The sequence below is a fragment of the Hyperoodon ampullatus genome, assembly GCF_949752795.1.
Source record: "Hyperoodon ampullatus genome assembly, chromosome: 6".
Taxonomy (NCBI): Eukaryota; Metazoa; Chordata; class Mammalia; order Artiodactyla; family Ziphiidae; genus Hyperoodon; species Hyperoodon ampullatus.
In genome coordinates this window covers 125724338-125750041 of record NC_136919.1, presented here as the reverse complement: position 1 = coordinate 125750041, position 25704 = coordinate 125724338, and the positions used below count along the sequence as shown (strand labels likewise).

At 40.5% G+C, this 25704-nt stretch overlaps 1 protein-coding gene across 1 annotated transcript in view; it reads right to left on the bottom strand.

Annotated features, from left to right (window-relative positions):
- The window catches only part of NEK1 (NIMA related kinase 1), a 150372-nt gene that overhangs the window by 111620 nt on the left and 13048 nt on the right, over positions 1–25704 (bottom strand). Inside the window, exons 2-4 of the mRNA XM_079705795.1 lie at positions 21855–22003; positions 21112–21208; positions 14758–14855 (exon numbers count right to left, since the gene is read on the bottom strand). Coding sequence (XP_079561921.1) covers positions 14758–14855; positions 21112–21208; positions 21855–21971 — 312 coding nt within the window. The 5' untranslated portion in view covers positions 21972–22003. The remainder of the gene's footprint in view (positions 1–14757; positions 14856–21111; positions 21209–21854; positions 22004–25704) is intronic.

The window sequence follows — 25704 nt, the reverse complement described above, 5'->3', positions numbered from 1 at the left end:
AGAAAATTACAGCCCAATATCACTGATGAATATAGATGCAAAAATCCTCAACAAAATATTAGCAAACAGAATCCAACAGCACATTAACAGGATCATACACCATGATCAAGTGGGATTTATCCCAGGGATGCAAGGATTCTTCAATATACGCAAATGAATCAATGTGATATATCATATTAACAAATTGAAGAATAAAAACCATATGATCATCTCAATAGATGCAGAAAAAGTTTTTGACAAAATTCAACACCCATTTATGATGAAAACCCTCCAGAGGGCTTCCCTGGTGGGGCAGTGGTTGAGAGTCCGCATGCCGATGCAGGGGACACGGGTTCGTGTCCCGGTCCGGGAGGATCCCACATGCCGCGGAGCGGCTGGGCCCGTGAGCCATGGCTGCTGGGCCTGCGCGTCCGGAGCCTGTGCTCCGCAGCGGGAGGGGCCGCAGCAGTGAGGGGCCCGCGTACCGCAAAAAAAAAAAAAAAAAAAAAAAACTCTCCAGAAAGTGGGCATAGAGGGAACCTACCTCAACATAACAAAGGCCATATACGACAAACCCACAGCAAACATCATTCTCAATGGTGAAAAGCTGAAATCATTTCCTCTAAGATCAGGAACAAGTCAAGGATGTCCACTCTCACCACTATGATTCAACATAGTTTTGGAAGTCCTAGCCACGGCAATCAGAGAGGAAAAAGAAAAAGAAGGAATACAAATTGGAAAAGAAGAAGTAAAACTGTCACTGTTTGCAGATGACATGATACTATACATAGAGAATCCTAAAAATGCCACCAGAAAACTACTAGAGCTAATCAATGAATTTGGTAAAGTTGCAGGATACAAAATTAATGCACAGAAATTCGCTTGCATTGCTATACACTAATGATGAAAAATCTGACAGAGAAATTAAGGAAACACTCCCATTTACCACTGCAACAAAAAGAATAAAATACCTAGGAATAAACCCACCTAGGGAGACAAAAGACCTGTATGCAGAAAACTATAAGACATTGATGAAAGAAATTGAAGATGATACCAACAGATGGAGAGATATACCATGTTCTTGCATTGGAAGAATCAATAATGTGAAAATGACTAGACCACCCAAAGCAATCTACAGATTCAATGCAATCCCTATCAAATTACCAATGATATTTTTTACAGAACTAGAACAAAAAATCTTAAAATTCGTATGGAGACACAAAAGAACCAAAATAGCAAAAGCAATCTTGAGGGAAAAAAACGGAGCTGGAGGAATCAGACTCCCTGACTTCAGACTATACTACAAAGCTACAATAATCAAGACAATATGGTACTGGCAGAAAAACAGAAACATAGATCAATGGAACAAGATAGAAAGCCCAGAGATAAACCCACACACCTATGGTCAACTAATCTATGACAAAGGAGGTAAGGATATACAATGGAGAAAAGACAGTCTCTTCAATAAGTGGTGCTGGGAAAACTGGGGAGCTACATGTAAAAGAATGAAATTAAACACTCCCTAACACCAAACACAAAAATAAACTCAAAATGGATTAGAGACCTAAATGTAAGATCAGACAGTATAAAACTCTTAGAGGAAAACATAGGAAGAACACTCTTTGACATAAATCACAGCAAGATCTTTTTTGATCCACCTCGTAGAGTAATGGAAATAAAAACAAAAGTAAACAAATGGGACCTAATGAAACCTCAAAGCTTTTGCACGACAAAGGAAACCATAAGCAAGACAAAAAGACAACCCTCAGAATGGGAGAAAATATTTGCAAATGAATCAGTGGATAAAGGATTAATCTCCAAAATATATAAACAGCTCATGCAGCTCAATATTAAAGAAACAAACAACCCAATCCAAAAATGGGCAGAAGACCTAAATAGACATTTCTCCAAAGCAGACATACAGATGGCCAAGAAGCACGTGAAAAGCTGCTCAACATCACCAATTACTAGAGAAATGCAGATCAAAACTACAATGAGGTATCTCCTCACACCAGTTAGAATGGGCATCATCAGAAAATATACAAACAACAAATGCTGGAGAGGGTGTGGAGAAAAGGGAACCCTCTTGCTCTGTTGGTGGGAATGTAAATTGATACAGCCACTATGGAGAACAGTATGGAGGTTCCTTAAAAAACTGAAAATAGAACTACCTTATGATCCAGCAATCCCACTACTGGGCATATGTCCAGAGAAAAGCATAATTCAAAAAGACACGTGCACCCCAATGTTCACTGCAGCACTATTTACAACAGCCAGGCCATGGAAGCAACCTAAATGCCCATCGACAGACGAATGGATAAAGATGTGGTACATAAATACAATGGAACATTACTCAGCCATACAAAGGAACGAAATTGGGTCATTTGTTGAGACATGGATGGATCTAGAGGCTGTCATACAGAGTGAAGTAAGTCAGAAAGAGAAAAACAAATATCGTATATTAACGCAGGTATGTGGAACCTAGAAAAATGGTACAGATGAACCGGTTTGCAGGGCAGAAGTTGAGACACAGATGTAGAGAACAAACGTATGGACACCAAGAGGGGAAAACCCCGGGGTGTGGGGATGGTGGTGTGATGAATTGGGTGACTGGGATTGACATGTATACACTGATGTGTACAAAATTGATGACTAATAAGAACCTACTGTATAAAAAGTAAGTAAAATAAAATTCAAAAACAAACAAAACAAAGAATGTAACCTAAAATTAATTTTTAAATTAATTTTTTTAAATTAAAAAATAGAATAGTGATGTCTAGGGACGAGGGAAAGAGCGGAGTGGGGAGAACAACCCTCACTCCCCCCTTTTCCTTTTCTTTTTTTGGCGGTAGGCGGGGCTCTCACTGTTGTGGCCTCTCTCGTTGCGGAGCAACAGGCTCCGGATGCACAGGCACAGCGGTCATGGCTCACGGGCCTAGCCGCTCCGCGGCATGTGGGATCTTCCCGGACCAGGGCACGAACCCGTGTCCCCTGGGCAGGCAGACTCTTAACCACTGTGCCACCAGGGAAGCCCATCTTTTTTTTAAAAAACAACCCTCTTGGTTCAGTTCGGTAGATATTTACTGAGGACTACACAAATTTTAAGTTCCTTTCCATATTCACATAAGGTGCTGTATGTAGAAAAATTAAATATAGTTCTGAGTTCGTTCATACAGTGGTAGAAATACACTTTTAGACAAATACCTAATAAAATGCACAAGTCTTATAACAGCAATGTGCACTGAGAAAGCAATTAACTCCAGCAGGGAGGGGTCAGGAAAAGTATAAAAAGAAAATGAAAATTCAGCTCAGCTGAGTCTTATTGTTATACAGTCTATCTGGAGCGCCTGGGACACATGCTAGAAACCACCAATGCCTTGTTTTACAGATTAATGTTTTTCATTACCATATTTCCCATACCTGTACTCCTTTATAATTTGACAAAAATGTATTCAGCACCAACAATGTACCTGATATGGGCTGGCATTGGCCAAAAAAGTTAATAAAAGAGCTCACAGACCAGGAGTCAGCAAATTTATTCTGTAAAGGGCCAGAGGGTAAATATTTTAGGTTTTGCAGACCCTATGGTCTCTGTCCCAAGTCAAATTTGCCACTGTAGTATAAATGCAGCCAGAGATTATATGCAAACAAATAAGCATGAACTGTTTAAATAAAACTTTATTTACAAACAAAGACGTGGGCCAAGTTTGCTGACCCACATCAGAGACCAGGAGGGAGATGAGTACGTAGAGCAGAGGTGATGCTCTGAGTGTTGACAGCACAGAGGACAACAGCCAACTCAGCCTGGAGGCGAGAAAGCAAAACCTGACAGAAGACGAGGTTCTGGAGGGAAGTTCTGAGGAGGAGGAAGAGGGCACAGCACAAGTCTGTGCTCCCTCTGTACGCCTAGTTCAGCCTGTGTTCCATCAGGGCTGGAGGGGAGGGAAGGCCATTAAATTACAGGCCCGCTTCTAACCACTCCTCCTCTGCACTTCCTTGTACGCATTAGCTCACATTAATATTTACAAAACAATGTTGGGATAATGGCATTCTCTTGCTCAAAAGAGAATGTCCCTATTTGACCCTATTTGCCAAATTCCAATGGTATAAAATGCTGAGCCAGCCCAACTAAACACATGGTAATTACCATACACTTGTCTGAATTACAGCTTTATGTGTACGTGTTATTTCCATTACTATAGACTGCCTTAGAGCACTAAAACAATTCCACAATCCACCTTCTCTGCTCCAAAACTCAGGTTGCTTTGTGCAACAAAATGTGTTAAAATTTACTAAAGTATGCTGTTTTCACATGTTTATTCATTGTAAAAAATTTTTTGAGAAACTTTTACTGCCAAATATTATATTAGTGGAAAAACAGAACTTGGCTTTCTCTCTAATAGAACCGTAAATTGATCTTAGAGCGCATGTAAGAGGTTATAAGACCTTACTTACTATTTAACTTCCATGTAATTTGCCCAGAAAGCAGATATCCCAGGTCCACCAGAATAGTTTTCTATGCTATCTACTGACTTTATCATTTCTGTTTTTGAAGAAAGGTTCCTCACCTATGAGAGTGCTAAGGATCCTTATAATTGTATTACCTTCATGTATATTTAAAAAAATTTTTAATTGTAGTAAAATACACAGAACACAAAATTTACCACCTTAACCATTTTTAAGTGCATACTTCAGTGGTATTAAGTACATTCATACTGTTGTACAACTATCACCACCTGTACAACTCTTCATCTTGTAAAACTGGAACATTAAATGTTAAACAGTTCTCCCCACTCCCCTCTTTCCCTCGTCCCTAGACATCACTGTTCTACTTTCTGTCTCTATGATTTCGAGTACTCTTAAGTATGTCATACACATGGAATCATACAGTATTCAGTTTTTTGTGACTGGCTTATTTCACTGAACATAATGTTCTCATGGTCAATCCACTGTAGCATATGTCAGAATTCCCTTCCTTTTATAAGGATGACTGATATGGAGAGTTACTTCTGTCACTTTGCTATTTGTTTTCTATATGCCCTGTGGTTCTTTTGTCCCTATTTCCTGCATTACTGTCTTCTTTGTGCTTAGTTGATTTTTGTGTTGTGAAACATTTACATTCATCGCTCATTTACTTTTTAAAAAAAATTTATTGATTTATCTTTGGCTGTGTTGGGTCTTCGTTGCTGTGCACCGGCTTTCTCTAGTTGTGGCAAGCAGGAGTTACTCTTCATTGCGGTGCACAGGCTTCTCATTGCGGCGGCTTCTCTTGTTCCAGAGCACGGGGCTCTAGGCACGCGGGCTTCAGTAGTTGTGGTTTGCGGGCTCTAGAGAACAGGCTCAGTAGTTGTGGCACACGGGCTTAGGTGCTACGCAGCATGTGGGATCTTCCAGGGCTTGAACCCATGTCCCCTGCACAGCTGGCAGATTCTTAACCATGGTGCCACCAGGAAAGCCCCTCTCATTTAATTTTATATATTGGGTTGGCCAAAAGGTTCGTTCGTTTTTTTCCATAAGATGGCTCTAGTAGCACTTAGCTGTCTAACTTCATTTGAAACAATTCTGTTAGATTGTATGTGACAGCTGTCATATCAGCATGCATTTAAAAAAACACATCAGGGACTTCCCTGGTGGCGCAGTGGTTAAGAATCCGCCTGCAATGCAGGGGACACGGGTTCGATCTCTCGTCTGGGAAGATCCCACACACCTTGGAGCAACTAAGCCCGCGCACCACAACTACTGAGCTTGCGCTCTAGAGCCCATGAGCCACAACTACTGAGCCCGCATGCTGCAACTACTGAAGTCTGTGCACCTAGACCCCATGCTCTGCAACGAGAAGCCATTGCAATGAGAAGCCTGAGCACCACAACAAAGAGTAGACCCCTGCTCACCACAACTAGAGAAAGCCCGTGCGCAGCAACGAAGACCCAAGAGCCAACGCAGCCAAAAAAATAATAATAAAAATAAAAATTAAAAAAGACATGAAAAGTGAATTTTTGTGTAGCCATTTTAATATTGAAGATGGAAGAGAAAAAGCAACATTTTCGGCATATTATGTTTTATTATTTCAGGAAGGTAAAAACACAACCGAAATGCAAAAATACATTTGTGCAGTGTATGGAGAAGGTGCTGTGACATGTCAAAAGCAGTTTGCACAGTTTCATGATGGAGATTTCTCGCTGGACGATGCTCCACTGTCGGGTAGACCATATGAAGTTGACAGCGATCAAATCAAGACGTTAATTGAGAACAATGAACATTACACCACGTGGGAGGTAGCTGACATACTGAGAATATTCAAATCAAGTGCTGAAAATCATTTGCACCAGCTTGGTTATGTGAAACGCTTTGATGTTTGGGTTCCACGTAAGTTAAGCGAAAAAACCTTCTTAACTGTATTTCCGCAGGCGATTCTCCACTACTTAAACGTAATGAAAACATTCCGTTTTTTAAAACAAATTGTGACAGGCAATGAAAAGAGGATACTGTACAATAATGTGGAACAGAAGAGATAGTGGGGCAAACGAAATAAACCACCACCAACCACACCAAAGGCTCTTCATCCAAAGAAGGTGATATTGTGTATATGGTGGGATTGGAAGGGAGTCCTCTATTATGAGCTCCTTCCAAAAAAAACAAACGATTAATTCCAACAAGTCCTGCTCTCACTTAGACCAACTGAAAGCAGCACTTGACGAAAGGAGTCCAGAATTAGTCAAGAGAAAACGTATAATCTTCCATCAGGATAACGCAAGACTACATGTTTCTTTGATGACCAGGCAAAAACTGTACAGCTTGGCTGGGAAGTTCTGATTCATTCGCTGTATTCACCAGACATTGTACCTGCGGATTTCCATTTATTTTGGTCTTTACAAAATTCTCTTAATGAAAAAATTTCAATTCCCTGGAAGACTGTAAAAGGCACCTGGAACAGTTCTTTGCTCAAAAAGATAAAAAGTTTTGGGAAGATGGAATTATGAAGTTGCCTGAAAAATGGCAGAAGGTAGTGGAACAAAAGGGTGTATACGTTATTCAATAAAGTTCTTGGTGAAAATGAAAAATGGGTCTTTTATTTTTACTTAAAAACTGAAGGCACTTTTTAGTCAACCCAAAAAGTGTATACCTATTTTCTCTGTGTTAACAAGGGGATTACTTTCGATACCATAAAATTACAATACTCCAATTTGGACTTGTACCAGCTTAACTCCAATAACATGTAAAAACTCTGCTCCTGGGCTTCCCTGGTGGCACAGTGGTTAAGAATCTGCCTGCCAATGCAGGGGACACGGGTTCGAGCCGTGGTCTGGGAAGATCTCACATGCTACGAAGCAACTAAGCCCGTGCGCCACAACTACTGAATCTGCGCTCTAGAGCCCTCGAGCCACAACTACTCAGTCTGCGTGCTACAACTACTGAAGCCCGCGTGCCTAGAGCCCGTGCTCCGAAACAAGAGAAGCCACTGCAATGAGAAGCCCGCACACTGCAAGGAAGAGTAGCCCCCCCCCGCCACAACTAGAGAGAGCCCACGTGCAGCAATGAAGACCCAATGCAGCCAAAAATAAATAAATAAATTAAAAAAAAAAAAAAACCTCTGCTCCTTTACATCTCTGTCCTACTTCTTTCAGTTGCTGATGTCACCAAATTACATCTTTGTACAATGACATCATTGTTTGTATGTTTCAAAACGTAAAATTAATAATTTTCTTAAAGTGCATTAGTCTCTTAAATTATGTAGAAAAACAAAATGGGGAGTTACAAACCAGTTACAATAATACCAGCTTTTAGACTAGTAATTGCTTTTCAAAAAATTTATTAGTCTCAAATCATGTAGAAAAAGGGGAGTCACAAACCAGTGCTGTAACAATTCTAGCTTTTATAACTGCCCGTGTATTTACCTTTACTGAGCTTTCCATTTCTCCACATGGCTTCAAGCCACTGTCTAGTGTCCCTTCCCTTCAATCTGCAAGACTCCATTTAGCACTTCTTTCGGTGCAACTGTAGTAGTAACAAATAGCTTCAGCTTTTATCTGGAAATGTCTCTCATTTCTGAACGACAATTTTGCCAGATATATGATTCCTGGTTGATAGCTTTTTTTCTTTTAGCACTTTGAATATATCAGCCCAGTGTTTTCTGGCCTGTAAAGTTTCCACTGAGAAATCTGCTGGAAATCTTACTGACGATTCCTTGTATGTGATGAGCCACTTCCCTCTTGCTGATTTCAAGACTCTCTGGCTTTCAACAGTTAGGTTATAGTGTGTCTGGGTGTGGGTCTCCTTGACTTCATCCTACTTGGAGTTCACTGAGTTTCTTGGATGTTTATATACATGTCTTTCATCAAATTTGGGAGGTTTTCAGCCATTAACTCTTCAAATTCGCTGTCCATCCCTCTCTCCCTCTTCTCCTTCCCAAGATGCACATGTTGGTCTGTGTGACAATGTCCCACAGGTCCCTTAAGCTCTGTTCATTTTTCTTGAATCTTTTATCTTTCTGTTACTCAGACTCAATAATTTCCACTGTCCTAGCTTCTATTTCACTGAGTCTTCTTCTTCAGGAAAGGTTCAAATCTGCCTTTGAATCTCTCTAATGAATTTTTCATTTTAGTTATTGTATTTTCCAGCTCCGGACTTTCTTTTTTAGTTTCTTTTTAGATTTTTCTATCTCCTTATTGATATTTCTGTTTTGTTCGTATAGTTTTTTTGACTTTCTCCATGTCTTCTTTTAGCTTTGAGCCCCTTTAAGGCAGTTGTTTTCAACCCTTTGTCTAGTATATCTGCCATCAGATATACTGCACCACCAGGGAAGCCCAATAATATTTTATGTATACAAACTTAACCTAGAAAATGCTGAGCATCTTTGTTGATTTGCTAAGTCTTCCCATGCAGTTCTTATAAAAATGTTGAGCTAACTAATACATATGGTGAGAGGTAGCCTAGAATTTTTATTTTATTTTTTCTAAATTTAGGATCTAATCTTGGGAAGGAAAGATTACAGAGTTGTCAGAGATTTGGTCACTTGATTAAGAGGTGGTTTTGGGTACCTGAAAAGTAATATTTGGTTACCTATTTAATCAAAGAGATAAAGTATTTTAAAATAAATACAGATGGAGAAGATTCTGGGAAGATAGTAGAGTAGGAAACACTAGGAATCTGTCTCCCTACCTGTACAACAATACAGTGGCAGAATCTATCTGATGTAACTATTTTGGGTCTCTGGAATCTCTTGAATCTTTGCAACTTCCAGGGGAAGGCTTGGATAGTAAATTGTGGTTAATTTCAGTCAATTTCACCTCTTAGTTAGGTAGCAGGGGCTACTCATCCCCCACGTCCCAGCACTGAGACATCCAGCTGTGCATGCATCCCAGAAGCAGCTTGCATGCACCTTGTGGGAACCAGGGTGGGCAAACAGGTCCCTGTCCTCCATGTATCAGGTATCTGTGCTCTCATTGTTGATGGCTACTTCAGATCTGGGGTGAAAGAGGGGGGCAGCCATTGTTATTGTTCCACCCCACTTTGTTGCAAGCCTCTCTCCTTCTGGCTGAAGGAACTTCCAGAGGATTTAAAGGGCCAGAAGCTCTTTTTCCCCCTGCTACATTTCTCTTTTTTCACCTTTGGGGAGCCAGACGTTAAAAACTTAAGGCATTCAAAGCAACCACGGATCTGAGGGAAATTAAAAAGTCACCATGGTGGGGCTTCCCTGGTGGCGCAGTGGTTGAGAGTCCGCCTGCTGATGAAGGTGACGCAGGTTCATGCCCCGGTCCAGGAAGATCCCTCCCACATGTCGTGGAGCGGCTAGGTCCGTGAGCCATGGCCGCTGGGCCTGTGCATCCGGAGCCTGTGCTCCGCAACAGGAGAGGCCACAACAGTGAGAGGCCCGCATACAGCAAAAAATATATATATATTAATATAAATATTTCAGAAAGTGCATGCTTTATGGCAGGTCCCAGAGATTTGTCAATGACTTTGCTGTCCATTTTTACTCTTAGGGAAAATATTCATCAAGCCCATAACAAATACCCCTATGGAGAACTGTATTCTATTATTGGTTACTATACAAAATTAACTACAGCCTTTCAGTCTCATTATCAAACAGGCCTTTGCTTCTTGATGACCAGAAGTCTCCTGGAAAGGACTGTACTAGGAACACTGAACTACCGACACCTCAGAAAACACACCCTTGAGTACAGGCTTCTGAGCTGACACTGCTGACATTGAACAATGGACTGAGCCAATATTCCTAAGGCTTTTTCAGTCCAGAAGCTGATATACATCATAAAAGCAGACTCACCCAAAACCCAGCATGATAAGAATTACTAGGACTGAATGAACTGAATTAAATGAAATTTAATTGTGTTTATTTGTTTGGAAGACAACTGGTATTATACATATATTTTTAATGTTCCATCCTTCTATACTTAATGAACATATGAAGTCCTCTTCTTTCTCTTCTTAAGCTATCTTTACCCTCAACTTAGCAAATTATGCTTTTCTATACTGAAATATAACATCTTAAAATGATTATCTGCTTCTCACTGACCGGTTCAGAATTTAGAAATAGTTTCACTGAGATTTACTTTTCAGGAATATTGTAATTTTCATTGTTTCAATAAGAATGTACACTCCTTTTTACCAGAATATAACTACACAAATCAATTGTGCAACCAAAGGCATACCTGGACTGTCTTATGTGAGGATGATTTTCATTCAACCAGTTATGACAAGCCTGCTGCCAACAAATACACACAGAGCCAATTCCTACATTGTGCCACCAGGGAACTGGCCTAGTGCCTGACTTACAAGGTCTCAGCATCACAGGTGGCAAGGTCATTTAGTAGTAGCCAAAAACCTTGGCAAATCTGAAAGCTCTCAAGAAGAAAGAAAATCACCCAAATTTATATGTACTGCAGGTGAAATTTGGTGGAAAATGTACTGGGCTTGGTTTCCTGGCCTTGGGATAGAAGAACAAATAATATTTTAAAAAATCCAATCTAAGATTCCTTATGAAAACTTCTAGACAGAAATCAATTCTGTGGCCTTAGTACCCGCATAGTTGCTCATTTCTATAAGGCTCTGGATTTTCAGAGCAAACTCAAGGAAGTCTATATGCCTAATTAACACTGACTGCACCTAAATATTAGGGCCAACCCTACGAGACCAGACTTTCTTTTAAAAGAACAAACATTTGGAAATTATCAGGAGACGAGACTATCAGAAAATTTATCCAACACTTAGAAATAAGCCAAAAATAGTCAGTGGCACATCTTTTTAATATCTACGTAGGGAAAGGCCATCCAAGGATTGTTCAGCAGAATGTACTTACTTCATATCACTGTTTACTACTGATTAAAAGTCACAGACTTAGTCAACTTGCTTCCTAACTTGACGAGGTTTTTTTCTAGTAAAGATGCAAACAAGGAAGTATCACTGAAGAGAATGGCTTGAGCGGCTGGAGAATTTCCTTGTCTCACACGTCTCTGCTCCCACTTCCATTCTAGAGATGGAACAAAACCATCTCAGACTGATTTCAACCTACAGCCTACAGCAAAAATGGCCTCTGACCTCTGTTTTCCTGCTTCAAAGCCCAGAGAGTAGCAGGCTGTTTCTGTGTAAATAATTACCATTTTAAGTAGGCTAACAAAACTTGTCATTTTGAAGGGTAGGAAAAAATGCTATTAACTTAAAAGAAAGACTTGCCAAATTTTTATTGTTTATATGGAATAATCTCAGAATGGACGAAAAAACTAGAGTAAATCTCCGTAATTTCTAGGATTACAAGAAAAATATATGTACAAACACACACACATATATATATATCATTACGTACTAAGAATATTTATTTATCTAACAGAAAAACCAAATCCATAGGGCTTCCCTGGTGGCGCAGTGGTTAAGAATCCACCTGCCAATGCAAGGGACACAGGTTCGAGCCCTGGTCTGGGAAGATCCCACATGCCGTGGAGCAACTAAGCCCGTGCACCACCACTACTGAGCCTGTGCTCTAGAGCCGGCGAGCCACAACTACTGAGCCCACATGCCACAACTACTGAAGCCCACGCACCTAGAGCCTGTGCTCTGCAACAAGAGAAGCCACAGCAATGAGAAGCCTGCGCACCACAACGAAGAGGAGCCCCCGCTCGCCGCAACTAGAGAAAGCACGCGCGCAGCAACAAAGACCAAAAATAAATAAATAAATAAATAAATTAAAAAAACAAAACTAAACTAAATCCATAGATTATCAATGTACTTTACAGTATAATGTTATGGAATTTAACAGCAAGCATTTTAAAGTCCAAAAGAGACAAAAGAATAAAAATAAGCACAAGCAATGGAATATATCAGATAAAACTGTAATAAAAAAATAGCACCTTGTACACAAACAAACATTACTATCTGACCTTCACCACAACAGTACCATCGGCTACCTGGTAGGAATATCCCTACTACCGAATAAGGATGTAAAGTCACAAAGCAGTTAAGTAACTTGTAAACATAATTACCAAGCTGATAAATAGGACAAGCACTCAAACCCAAGTCTTCTCACTCCAAGTTCTGTGCTCTGCCTAGTAGGCTTAATTGTGGAACATGAGGTAAGGAAAGCTTGAGGAATACTACACTACCCTACTTGAGAGTACTTTTAACTCAAGCTCTCATCCTACCATATCTCCAAGTTGCTGCCAAGACCCTCAAAGTCCCCATCTGTATGACGTTATCAATCAGCTGATGAATTGTGCCAAGGCAGTACTACCACAGACGCAGCCTTCCTCAGTATCTTGACATAAGCAGACTGGGGCCTCCGCTCTATAGTAAATTACAACCTGCTCGGAGAAACAACTCTAATGTGACATTATTCAGAGTACATTAACAAGGGTGCACGATGCACTAAAGGTGAGTGTAGACTGGGAGGAATCCCATGGACTATTAGGTCGGAGCTAGAAACAACAGATGTACAGACAGCAAAGCGGATGGATCAGAAACAGTCCTTAGGGGAAAAGTAAAACTGAATGAGATATGATACAACAGGTACACCTTTAAAAATACATGTATACAAAACAATGATGGCTATTTTGCAGACATAGACAGAGATATTAAAGACACCGGAAGGGCTGCCTAAGGATAGAGGGAAGTGGAACAGAAATGAGTAGGAAGTGAAAAGAAACAAAGCAAGGGCTTTACTGGAATGAAATATAATGCACCTTTTAATTTTTATTTATTTATTTTGCGGTACGCGGGCCTCTCACTGTTGTGGCCTCTCCCGTTGCGGAGCACAGGCTCCGGACGCGCAGGCTCAGCAGCCATGGCTCATGGGCCCAGCCGCTCCGCGGCATGTGGGATCTTCCCAGACCAGGGCACGAACCCGCATTCCCTGCATCGGCAGGTGGACTCTCAACCACTGCGCCACCAGGGAAGCCCCAATGCACCTTTTAAAACTAATGCAACTGATCTCGGGACTTCCCTGGCGGTCCAGTGGTTAGGACTCCGAGCTTCCACTGCAGGGGGGCACGGGTTTGATCCCTGGCTGGGGAACGAAAATCCCGCGTACGGCCTGGCCAAGAAAACAAAACGAAACAAAACAAAACCTTATACAACTGATCTATGTGGACCGACATGTCAATGTAATCAAGATAATTTTTAAGCGACAAAAGCAAGACAGAGCATGGTATGTATACTCTCCCATTTCTGAATACGCGTGCCTCAGTGTATACACGTGTATGTTCAATATGAAAAAGAAAGCACACCAAACCAAAAGCAGTGGTAATCTCAGGGACAGAAGAGCGGGGGAAGACGGCTTTCCATCTCCAAACCTCTGAATAATTTTACAATTTAAGTTTGTAAAAAGAACATTTTATAAACTCTGCTGTTAGATAGGGGTAGGTTCAAACACCAACTGTGATCTTGGGCAAGCTACTTAACCTTAGATTTCTTACCTATTAAATAGAGAAAACTACAGTACGCTAATTCACAGGGGGATTTAAGAATTAAAAGAGACAACAAATGCAACACTCCTAGCACAGAGCTCCCTCCATTCTCCTACGTAATAGCCTGCAATTAAAATTAAGGATGGGTGATAATGAGAAACGCAATAGGAATTCAGAGAAAGAAAAGATCATGGAAAATCAGAGTGCCTATGGAAAATCTAAAGAAGACACTGGGACTTGAGCTGAGTTTTTTAAAAAATGGTAAAATATTAGTAACAGAGTCAGGGGTGCAGGGGAGAAGGTACTACCAAAATAAAATAAATAATCAGAATAAATACACAGGAAGAAGAATGAGAGGTATAAACCTGTGTCCCGGTGCCAACCACAAAATGAACGCGCGATAAATATCTGGTACATCAATGAAAAAGGGTGCACACTAGGGAACAGGAAACAAGACTGCATATGTAGAATAGCTCATATTTTAGAGATCCTTGAAATCACAACGAAGACTGGATTTCACGCAGTTGCAGGGCAAGGCTTCTAGAGCTGGAGTTACCGGCAAAGCCACATTCTAAGATCAGGCGGCAGTAAGCCAACTGACAGCATACAGAGTAATCAATCAGCTACCCGCATAAAAATAGTTACACACACACACACACACACACACACACACAGAGGACATGACGTATACGACACACATAGTGGCATCGCCACAGACGGAAACAAGATGGGACCTGAACTCAGGAGGTGGTCACGAGAGCTGGAGTAGGCGTCCAGTTAATACTCGTGTACAAACAAACAAGCGCTGAATGAATTCTCAACAACACTTACGGAGTAAGAGCCAGTCTCCCACGTGCTAACTCACCTGGTCCTCTTGAAACAAAACGCCTTTCTGGGCATTTATTCGTTTAAACAGATCCCCTCCTTCACAGTAATCCATCACTATGTAGAGAGAGCCATTTTCTAAAAAATATAAACGTTACAGTCCATTTTTTAAAATATACATCAAAAGCATAGCTACATTAAAGGTACCTAAAGGTTTACTAAAAAGCAGCAATTAATTAAATACGTTCCACTAAACTAAAAACAGAACCACAGCCAGAAGAATTGAAGTGCAAAGCCAAGGTTTACTGGTCGTACAGACTGTGTGGTAACTTGGGTTAACAGGCAACTCCATCATTAATGACTTTTCTGCCAAGAATAGACCATCCCGTTATCCACACTGACATAAACATCTCTGCAATATGGACAAAATGCAGACAGATATAGTTGATTTCATTTAGTAGATATATTTCCTTAAACATCAACTATAAAAATCACGTTTTTCCACTCATTTGTCAGAGATGGGTAACCTTGGTTTTTAGCTGACCATTACTTTCCAGCTTTATTTCATCCACTTAATTACCTGTTAAACAAACACAATAACAGATGCTGCAATGAACTGTCAGGACTCAACAGTGAGACGGTCTCTACTCTCCTGGAGCTCTCTTTGTAGTGACATATAATCTGTGAACGAACATGAAGATGGGGCACTTCCCTAATCACCTGCATGCCTCAGTCCACAGGATAAAAGACTTCCATGACCCTTCCTGTGGTAGACAGGATGAGAAGAACACTTCCAATCCTTCTCTCCACCCTCACTCTTCCATAGGACTAAGACCACACCACTTCTTCCCAGGTAAGGAAGAGCGGCCAGTATCACCTATTCCAGCTCAAGGAACAGCCTTCCCAGAGTTCACTTCTCTTGCTGCCTTGTGCTGATGGCCTTGCTCCCGGCACCCTGGGTGGTGGTCTTGTTACTCTGAATGCTCACGTTCACCTGGTATACACTGCTTCCAACGTGCCCAGGGTTGGGAACCTACATGAATGAGCTGATTAAGAATCTGTATAACTCTTTACAATTGATACGAAAAGATCATCCAAATATATATGTGAGAAATCACTGTGTGAAAAAAACCCCCAGAAAACCGTACAATCTACTACTTATGAAAAATAAGTATAGAATGTCACCATTTACATAGCATGAGAAACAAAAAGCAAAAAAAAAAAAAAGGACCGTGTGCTATGATTTATGTATGCTTATTAATGCTTAGAACATTTCTGGAGGGAAACTCAAGATAGTGGTAAAACAGTGGGTACCTCCAGGAGGGAAAAACAGGTGACTCAAAAATAGAAACAGAAGGCAAATTTCTTACTGTTATGTAACCTTTGAATTCTGTACCATCTGCATGTAGCAAAAATTAAATAAAACCATTACAAGATTTTTTTTAAAAGGTGTGTGTGTCTGTGTGTGAGAGACACAGACAGACACAGAGACAGGGAGACAGAGAAGGTTAAACAGGACCTGAGAAAGGAAATGGAGGAGCAATCCTGAAGAAAAATATCTGAGCTCTGTTATATTTTTTGCTGTTTAAACATTTATCTTTTATTTTGGGATAAGTACTAGTTAAAATGTAAGGTTAAAAGAAAAGTCTTTTCTGCATGCAGGAAATACTAATCTGTTTTGTATTCCTTCGATCATTCAAGCGTCTGAGTGCCAACTATGTTCCAGGCACTTTGCACAAGATGCCAGGGATACAGAAATATAAGACACCACCCCTGTCACCAATGGGCTCACACAGTACTGAAGAAACACCCTCCAAAAAAACCCAACATGGGCTTCCCTGGTGGCGCGGTGGTTGAGAGTCCGCCTGCCGATGCAGGGCAGGTGGGTTCGTGCCCCGGTCCGGGAGGGTCCCACGTGCCGCGGAGCGGCTGGGCCCGTGAGCCATGGCCGCTGAGCCTGCGCGTCTGGAGCCTGCGCTCCGCAATGGGAGAGGCCGCGGCGGTGAGCGGCCCGCGTACCGCAAAAAAAAAAAAAAAAAACCCAACATAATGACCACCTAGAAACTGCTTGAAATTGAGGCAAAAAGACAAGTGACAAGGCAAGTGACAAAGCCTCAAGGCATGTTAGAAAATGACCGAGAGTTTAAGAAAGGACACGAACCATGACCTCTCAGCGAAGCACGCACTGCTGGCAGGCTAACCCTGTAATTCTAACGCTTTTCTCCCTTCACTGCCTCTCACTTGAGAAGCTGAAAAAAAACCCAGATTCCCTAATTCCCAGTCTCCCCTACAGTTAGAGGTGGTCACTGACCCCATATCGGTCACTAAGATCTAAGAGGAAATCTGAACAGTGGCTTCTGAGAAAGCACTGGCTCGTCTGGTCACAGGAACAGACAAGAGCAAGCTGCTGCTGCTGCCCTTGACCCTTCTTTTGGCGTCTTTTGGATGCAGGCGCTGCCTGGAGTTGCAAAGCGTCTTCTCAGGACAAGGAGACAGCATTAGGCTTAAAAACGTGCCTATTAAGGATGTCAGAGTAGAAATCAGACAGGGCCTAAGCTGCCATATACACCCTATACACAGGACAGCTCATCTTTAAGACTTCCCGTTGGGCTTCCCTGGTGGCACAGTGGTTGAGAATCTGCCTGCTAATGCAGGAGACACAGGTTCGAGCCCTGGTCTGGGAAGGTCCCACATGCCACAGAGCAACTGGGCCCGTGAGCCATGGCCGCTGAGCCTGTGCGTCTAGAGCCTGTGCTCCGCAACGAGAGGTTGCGATAGTGAGAGGCCCGCGCACTGTGATGAAGAGTGGCCCCCGCTTGCCACAACTGGAGAAAGCCCTTGTACAGAAAAGAAGACCCAACACAGCCCAAAATAAATAAATAAATACATAAATTAAAAAAAAAAAAAGACTTCCTGTTACGTGAGATCATTTAATATCTTTCTCACTTAAGCCAATACTGGCCAGATTTTCTGTTACCTGCAGCAAAAAGCAATCCAAATTTAGCCTCAATGAAAAGCTTTCTTCAAATACATAGAGAAGTTAGATTTGGGCAACACCAATGGGGAACAGGGTGGATGCCAACACAAGCTCCATAACTGAGTCTGAAAAGCTTCCATTAAAGATATAAAAACGACTTTTGCAACAGTAAGAAGTAAAACAAACTTATGAGGTTAAAAAAACACAGACTGTAGGAAAATACAAACAAAAGAATGAAAGCAATTAGAAGGTGATAGCTAAAGACAACTAAAAACAGAGAGCAATATATGAATAACAGTAGAGAAAACAAAACTGTATAACACAGATACCCCAATATACAGTGACACAACACTTTCTCAATGATAAGATCAAATTTTTTAAAATTTTAAAATGTTAGGAATATAGACAAAAATGTCTAATTATAATATTTAATATTATCTAATTATACATTTATATACCTGGAAATACTGTTTTCTCCCCACTCTCCAGTTTTATAAAACAATTGTATCCAAATTTTTCACATCTGTCATCAATATAAATGTCTTTTATTGATTCACCTATGTTTTCCCGATACACATGATCTTCATTTCCTTTTAAGTTAACTGAAAGAGAGCACTTTTAAAATCTGTTTATGTTGTCAGTGGAATTTTCTCTATGTCCTAATTCCCATACGCATAATATTGGGACTTAAAAAAAATCATCCTAGAGAGTTCATATGCGTGATTGTCACAACATAACCATACTGCCTTTTAAGTGACTTTAGAAGACTTACAACAGTATCTAATATCTGCAATTATGACATCAGTATTAAATTTCTTTGATGCCTCTTTTTAAAACTGATTCTGCCTGAGGACCTCTATAAGCACTCAAAACTAACTCAGTGAAGTTTTCTTCCCCAAAACCACTTTGTTATTTAATGTATTTTAAAATTTGAGAGCACATCCCGTAATACAAGAGACTTTGTAAGAAAGAATTCATCTGTAAGCTAAGACAACTTTATGACAAACAAATTTTTGAATATTTTTCCTTATTTTAAGGTATATATGGATTTTTTTAAAATAGTGAAATGAAAACTTTCCTGAAACAAAGAAAAACAAGAATCTGCAGGCAGAAAGGGTACAAAATGTTCCAAGAGAGACAGAATCAGAATTATTAATACTAAGCCATGTTCTGGTGAATTTCAATTCTAAAGAAAGAATCCTTCAAGCATCCAGGAAAGATAAAGTAAATTACCTTCAGGAGGAGAAGCTTTATGCTGACCTCAAACTTTTCTACAGAAACATTCAATGCCAGAAGACATAATGTGATTGTAAGAGAAAAGGGGTCATCAAGGATACTTATTCACGTATAAAAGCATCAGTTAGACACTCTCAGAAATGCAAACAGTAACTGCATTGAGGGAATACAGCATCCATAAGCTCGTCATGAAAAAAAATTGATGAAATCCAGAAAAGTTGGAGATAAATTCAAGTATCTCTGGAAAGGGGTATCTAAGTTATAAAAGAACTAACAATAAGAATTGAATCTGTCTAAATATAGAACCAAGGCCAAACAACTCTAAGAATTATAATTTCAGAACAAAAGATAATTATTAAGTATTTTTACCCTGTCAAGATGAACAAAAATCAGTGGGGAGGAACTGTAAAGACACCAATTTCCTCACCTTTCATGGCAGACATTCAAAATAACATCAAAATTTTCACTTTTTTAACCAACTTGCTTATTTTTAAAAATTGAGATTTAAAATGTTCACATATGTAAGTTATTTTTAATCATTTTACAGAAAAATTAAATATTTGTGTTTCAGAGCTCCCAAAAGCTCTATGAGAAACTAAGAGGTCCAAAGAGCTACATGATTAAAATGAGAAGATGGCTCAGGTGAGGCAGAAACAGGGACCAAATTCTATACCAAATATATAGAATCACCAGACGAAACTATATCTTATAAATCTGAGAATGAACTTATAGGCCAGGGTTGGAGAGCTTGTGAGAAAAAGGAACTCTCATGCCCTTTAGTCTAAGAACTCCACTCCTAAAACACTGCCACAGTACACAGACACCTGTACAAGGACGTCCCGTGCAACACTACCTGTAACAGTGAAACACTAAATACAACCTAAGTACCCATAACAGAAAAGAGGCTAAACAAATTGTGATACAGCCATAAAGTGCATCCGATGGAAAACACTGCAGATGTTACAAGAAAGTTGTAAAGAATGGGGTGCATCAATACACAGTGACATGGAAAGATACCCATGAGAGACAAAGTGAAAAGAACTAGATGCAGACATACACAGATACGATCCCACTTGTTTTTAAACGTCAAAGGCTACACACATATGCTTGTTCCACACAGTCACAGAAAATACAGTAAGGAATCAGAGAGGAATTATTCACATTGCTTACCCCTTGGGAATGAGAATGAGTGGGAGGAAGAGAGCTTGGGGTTCATGCATGTCTGCACTCCTGAATACACTTACGATGAGCACTTACTCCTTTAAAACTAAACGCCAGTAACAATATAACCTTATTTAAAGAACGTGCTATATCCCTTTTGAATCACTCAGATGTTTCTAGGTGAAGCATTCAACATAAATACAAAACGTCTGATAGAATATGTGTTGACATACATTCAAACCTTTTACCTTGAAGTAGTAAAATCTTCGTGATGAAAGAAGAAAGAAACTAAAAGACAGATGCTAAGGGAAAGACAAATAAAGGAAATCAAGGTCCTGAGAAAGAAGAGATGGTTAACATTGTACTCTTTCACATGAGCTATAAAGCCTCATTTCACTGCCATCATAAAATAAATAAACTGAGTACTTTATGGCATAAGGTGTTAACGTTCCATATACTTTTTAAAAGTATATTCTACTTTACTAGATATCAAGTTTATTTGGGAACAAGGATACTTTAATTCAGCTGCTGAAACTGGTATGTAATCAGAGCCTGAAATGGTCATTTAAACTATCTTTTACTTTCAATCTAGATTTTCTTTCTATTTTGCAACTGACAGAGATTTATGATAATGGGAATGACTTCAATAAACCACCTTTTCCTGCCTTTAGAGAAGTTTTGTCTTATCTTAGTACCTGCATTACCAAATAGGATGGTAGATATTTCCAAAACAGCAATACTTTATAATATTTTAAGAATCTGAGAACACTCTCAAGCAGGATACTTTCTAAAATCAGAACATTTTCTCAGTGGCAGTGGTGGTAGCACTTAAAAGAAATTTAGTTTAAAAAGGTGTAAATGACTGTTCCTCCTATGTCTAAAATGCATGTGTATTGAAGCAGAAATGATATACTTTTCTTCCTGAGAATAATTCACAAAAAGATCCTTAAAAGGGAAGTATACAACAGTTATCATAAGGCTTAGGAGTTCTTTTGAGCGCTCTTGCAAGATTTATCTGACCTTCAAATGATTCTCTATACTGGACAATATTTGGATGCTTCATGTTTGCCAGCACTGCAACTTCTCTCCTTGATTCTTCCCTTTCTTTACTGGACATCTTAAATAGAAGGAAAAAAGAAAATAGTAAATTAAGTAAATAAACAACATAATAGTCCATCAAAAAGAGAGTGGTTAAAAATAATGCTACCGGGACTTCCTTGTGGCACAGTGGATAAGACTCTGTGCTCCCAATGCAGGGGGCCTGGGTTCAAACCCTGGTCAGGGAGCTAGATGCCACACGCATGCTGCAACTAAGGAGCCTGCAAGCTGCAAGGAGCCAGTAAGCCACAACTAAGGAGCCCGCAAGTTGCAACTAAGGAGCCCGCCTGCCGCAACTAAGACCCGGCACAACCAAATAAATATTAAAAAAATAATAATGCTATCAATGAAGCACAGCCCAAATACTAAAATATAGCTAGAAAATAAAAAGAATAAGTTGAAAGCACAAATATAACAAAAACATTTTAAGATGTTCAAACCAGATTAAGTCACAGAACAGTAGGTGAGGTATCTTTTTTAAACACATAAACATAACCACACATCACAGAAAAAAATCTGAAAGGATTTACAGACTCTTCTGACATTAGTGGTTCTCTCTGTGATTACGGCAGTCTTTCACTTTAGGTCATGCATTGCCATATATTTTTTTATTCGCTCTTGTAACCAGACTTCTACTTGGATGACCAAACAAAAAATATACTTACGCTTGAGATGTTAATTTCTTTGATAACATACTGTCTGCCATCTTCTATAGATTTAACAAGAATGGCTTTTCCGAATGAACCTTCTCCAATCTTCTGTACTCTAACATACTTCTCCATGGTTCTTTTTCTAAGGCATCTTAACAGATAGGCTAGATATTTTAAAAAAGAAGAGTAACAGTTAATAGAAATAAAGCATGTCATCTATAACAATTATAATATTTAATTCAAATTCTATTCCTCAGTGATTTGCTTACTTAAAAAAAGTTATATAAAATCTTTACTGAAGGTTAAATAAACTTTACCTCAATTTTAGTCATGCAATCTAGAGATAGCTAAAAAGAGAAAACCAGTGACATTTCAATCTTATAAGAATACTTTGGAAAGTCAAATACTGTACATACTTAATGGAGGAAGAAGCAAACCTTTTCCTACATGAACTAATTAATTAGCAGCATTACTTTACTACCTGCAATAAGAATACAAGCTTAGCAAGACTATTTCCCAAAGTTATTTAACTAATCCTCTCTTGTTAGACATTTAAGCTGTTTACAGTGTTTGCTATTATAAAAGAACTTCAGATTAAATTTCTGTACATACATTTTTATGTACTCATTATAAAGATTTCCATAGTACACACTGTGAGTTCAAAGAATATGCACATGTTAAAGCTTTCAAACACACTGCTTGTCTTACAGAAACACCTACTAGCTTGCTTGCATTCTGACCAGCAGTGAATAAAAGTGCCTGTTCCTACGCACTCTTTTAACAGTAGTTATTTATTAAAATCTTTCAGAGGCAATAAAGGGTAGTAGTCAAAGAGCACTAAAACCTTAGAGTCAGAGAGCCTGGGTTTAAATCCTGGTTTAGCACTTATTTGCTATTTGACCTTGGACAAGTTACTTATCTTTAAGTGGCACAGTTTGTTCATCTGGACAATGTGGCCAACAACAGGACCTGCTGACAGAGCTGCTGGGAGGATTAGTCAACTTCATTAATGTCTGGAGAACAGTGACCTACACACAGTGAGCACTGTGTCACAATCTATCCTTACTGTTATTCATTATGTTGGATGGGGGAAGCAGTGCCTCGCTTTGTTTCATAAGTTCCTTTGCTCACTAATGAATCTGAAAAATTCTTCCACATTTCTGAACTGCTGCATTTCTTCTCTTTTGAACTATTCATTCAGGTTCTTTGTCCATTTTCTACTGGGATAGTCTTCTTTATTGTTTTTTAATTGACGTATAGTTGATTACAATACTGTGTAAATTTCAGGTGCACAACAAAGCATTCCAGATACATGTATACATATTTTCAGATTCTCTTCCATTATAGGTGTTTACAGGATTAGGAATATAGTTCCCTGTGCTATACAGTAGGTCCTTGTTGTTTATCTATTTTGTATACAGTAGCTTGTATCTGCTAATCCCAAACTCTTAATTTGTCCCTGCCACCCCTGTTTCCCCTTTGGTAACCACAATTTTGTTTTCTATGTCTGTGAGTCTATTTCTGTTTTGTCAGTAAGTTCATCTGTATCATTTTTTAGATTCCACATAAGTGACATCTTATGATATTTGTCTCCATCTTACTTCACTTAGTATGATAATCTCTAGGTCCATCCATGTTGCTGCAAATGGCATATTTCATTTTTTTTTATGGTTGAGTAATATATACAATTCCACTGTATATACGTACCACATCTGCTTTATCCATTCATCTGTCGATGGACACTTAGGTTACTTCCATGTCTTGGCTATTATAAACAGTGCTGCTATAAACATTGCATCCTCTTTATAGTTCCTAGTTGCTTGTTACAGTGATCTGCATTTCTATCAATAATCTTTCTTAACTCCTTCAGCATTTTTATTACCTCCTTTTCTAAATCAGGGTCTGGTAGACTGGAGAGGTCTGTTTCATTGTTTGTTCCTTCAGGGGATTTCTCTTGTTCTTTTACTTGGGAGTAGTTCCTCTGCTTTTTCATTTTAGTTAAATTTCTCTGACTCTAAGAATTTAAGAGAAACAGTTATCTATCGTGGTCTCACAGAGCTGTTTTTATGTGGGAGTGTCCCTGTGTAGACTGTGTGAGCCCAATTATTTTTGGTGTGAAGTCTGTTTTTAGTGTGGATGCTTGCCACGTCTTTCCTCAGGGTGTGCTGGCCCTTGTCCCCTTGATAAGGGGTGTGTCTGGTGTTGTGGTGACTAGAACCTGCAGTGGATACTGCGTGGGGCCTCTTCTCTGCCCTGTAGTTGTCACAGCCCTGTCAGGGACAGGGTCTGCTCCTCAGCTGTCACAGTCGAAGCCCCCAGATCCAGTTCCGAGCTGCACTACGAGGAGTGAGGGGCTGGAGCACCAGGAGCCAGTGTGTGCTCCCCCCCAGGAGCTCTCCACCAGGACATGCAACTCTGTGATGCCACCCGTGTGCACACGCACAGACTTCACTGTTCGTGAACTGTTAGTGAACTAGTGCTAGTGCTGCCCTCAGGGGCCACCTCAGGGCCACTGTGGACGTCCCTTAGGCATGCATGAGTTGTCCCAAAACCCACGCACCACCACGAGAGCCCGCCACAGCCACAGCCTGGGACCCACTGTGGGAGGACCGGTGACTGGCTCTGATTTCAGCCCCACTTCTGTGTGCACGCCCACAAACTGCACAAAGTCCACGGCAGCCAGAGCCATGCCTGCTGTGAGCATGCTGATAATGGGCTGCTAAGGCAGCCCACATCCCTCCCTTTATGCACGGACAACAGGCTCCTACGGCGGGCCCACGCTCCTGCTGTGCGCACCCTCAGTTGTGTCCTGTGCCACACTCCAGGCCCCTCGGGCTGCCTCCATGCACCCAACCTGAGTCCCTCCCCAGGTCTGTCTGCTGAAGCCTGAGTTGCAGCACCCAGTTGCTTCACACACCAGCAGGTGCATCACAGGCTGGAAAGTGCAGCGGCATGGCCAAGACCATCTGTGCTGCACTCCCTCTACCCTGCAGGACAGCAGGCGGCTTCCACACTGTCCTCTCAAGCCTCTGAAGCTCCCTATCTGTCCCACCGAACCTCCCAGCCGGTAAAGGAGGTTCCCAGAGCGAGGGAGCATTTCCCCTTTCACAGCTCCCTTCCAGCGGGCAGGCCCCATCCCAATTCCTCATCTCCCTTTTCCCTTTGTCCTATTTAATTACTTGGGGATCTTTACTGCAGCTTTGGTTGTATGAGATTTTCTGCCAGCTTTCAGTAGGTATTCCATGAGAATAGTTTCACATATAGACGTATTTTTTAAAATTTATTATTTAGTTTTGGCTGTGTTGGGTCTTTGTTGCTGCGCGCAGGCTTTCTCTAGTTGCAGCGAGCAGGGGCTACTCTTCATTGCGGTGTGTGGGCTTCTCATTGTGGTGGCTTCTCATTGCAGAGCACGGGCTCTAGGCGAGCGGGCTCAGTAGTTGTGGCTTGCGAGCTCTAGAGCACAGGCTCAGTAGTTGTGGTGCATGGGCTTAGTTGCTCCGCAGCATGTGGGATCTTCCCGGACCAGGGCTCGAACCCGCGTCCCCTGCATTGGCAGGCAGATTCTTAACCTCTGTGCCCACCAGGGAAGTCCTACAGATGTATTTCTGATGTACTTGTGGGAGGAGGTGAGTTCCACATCCCACCACTCCACCATCTTCAAGTTCATCTTCTTTTCATTAGTCTGTAGAAGCTTCTTTAATGACGATGTTAGCCCTTCTCCAGCATGAATTTTTTTTTGCTTATATGCCATTTGTCTTCAATTTTATTGAAATACAAAAGTTTATTTTGATGTGAACAAATTTATTAATGTCTTCTTTATATTTCTGCCATCGGTATCACACTTAGAAACTTACTGTACCAAATA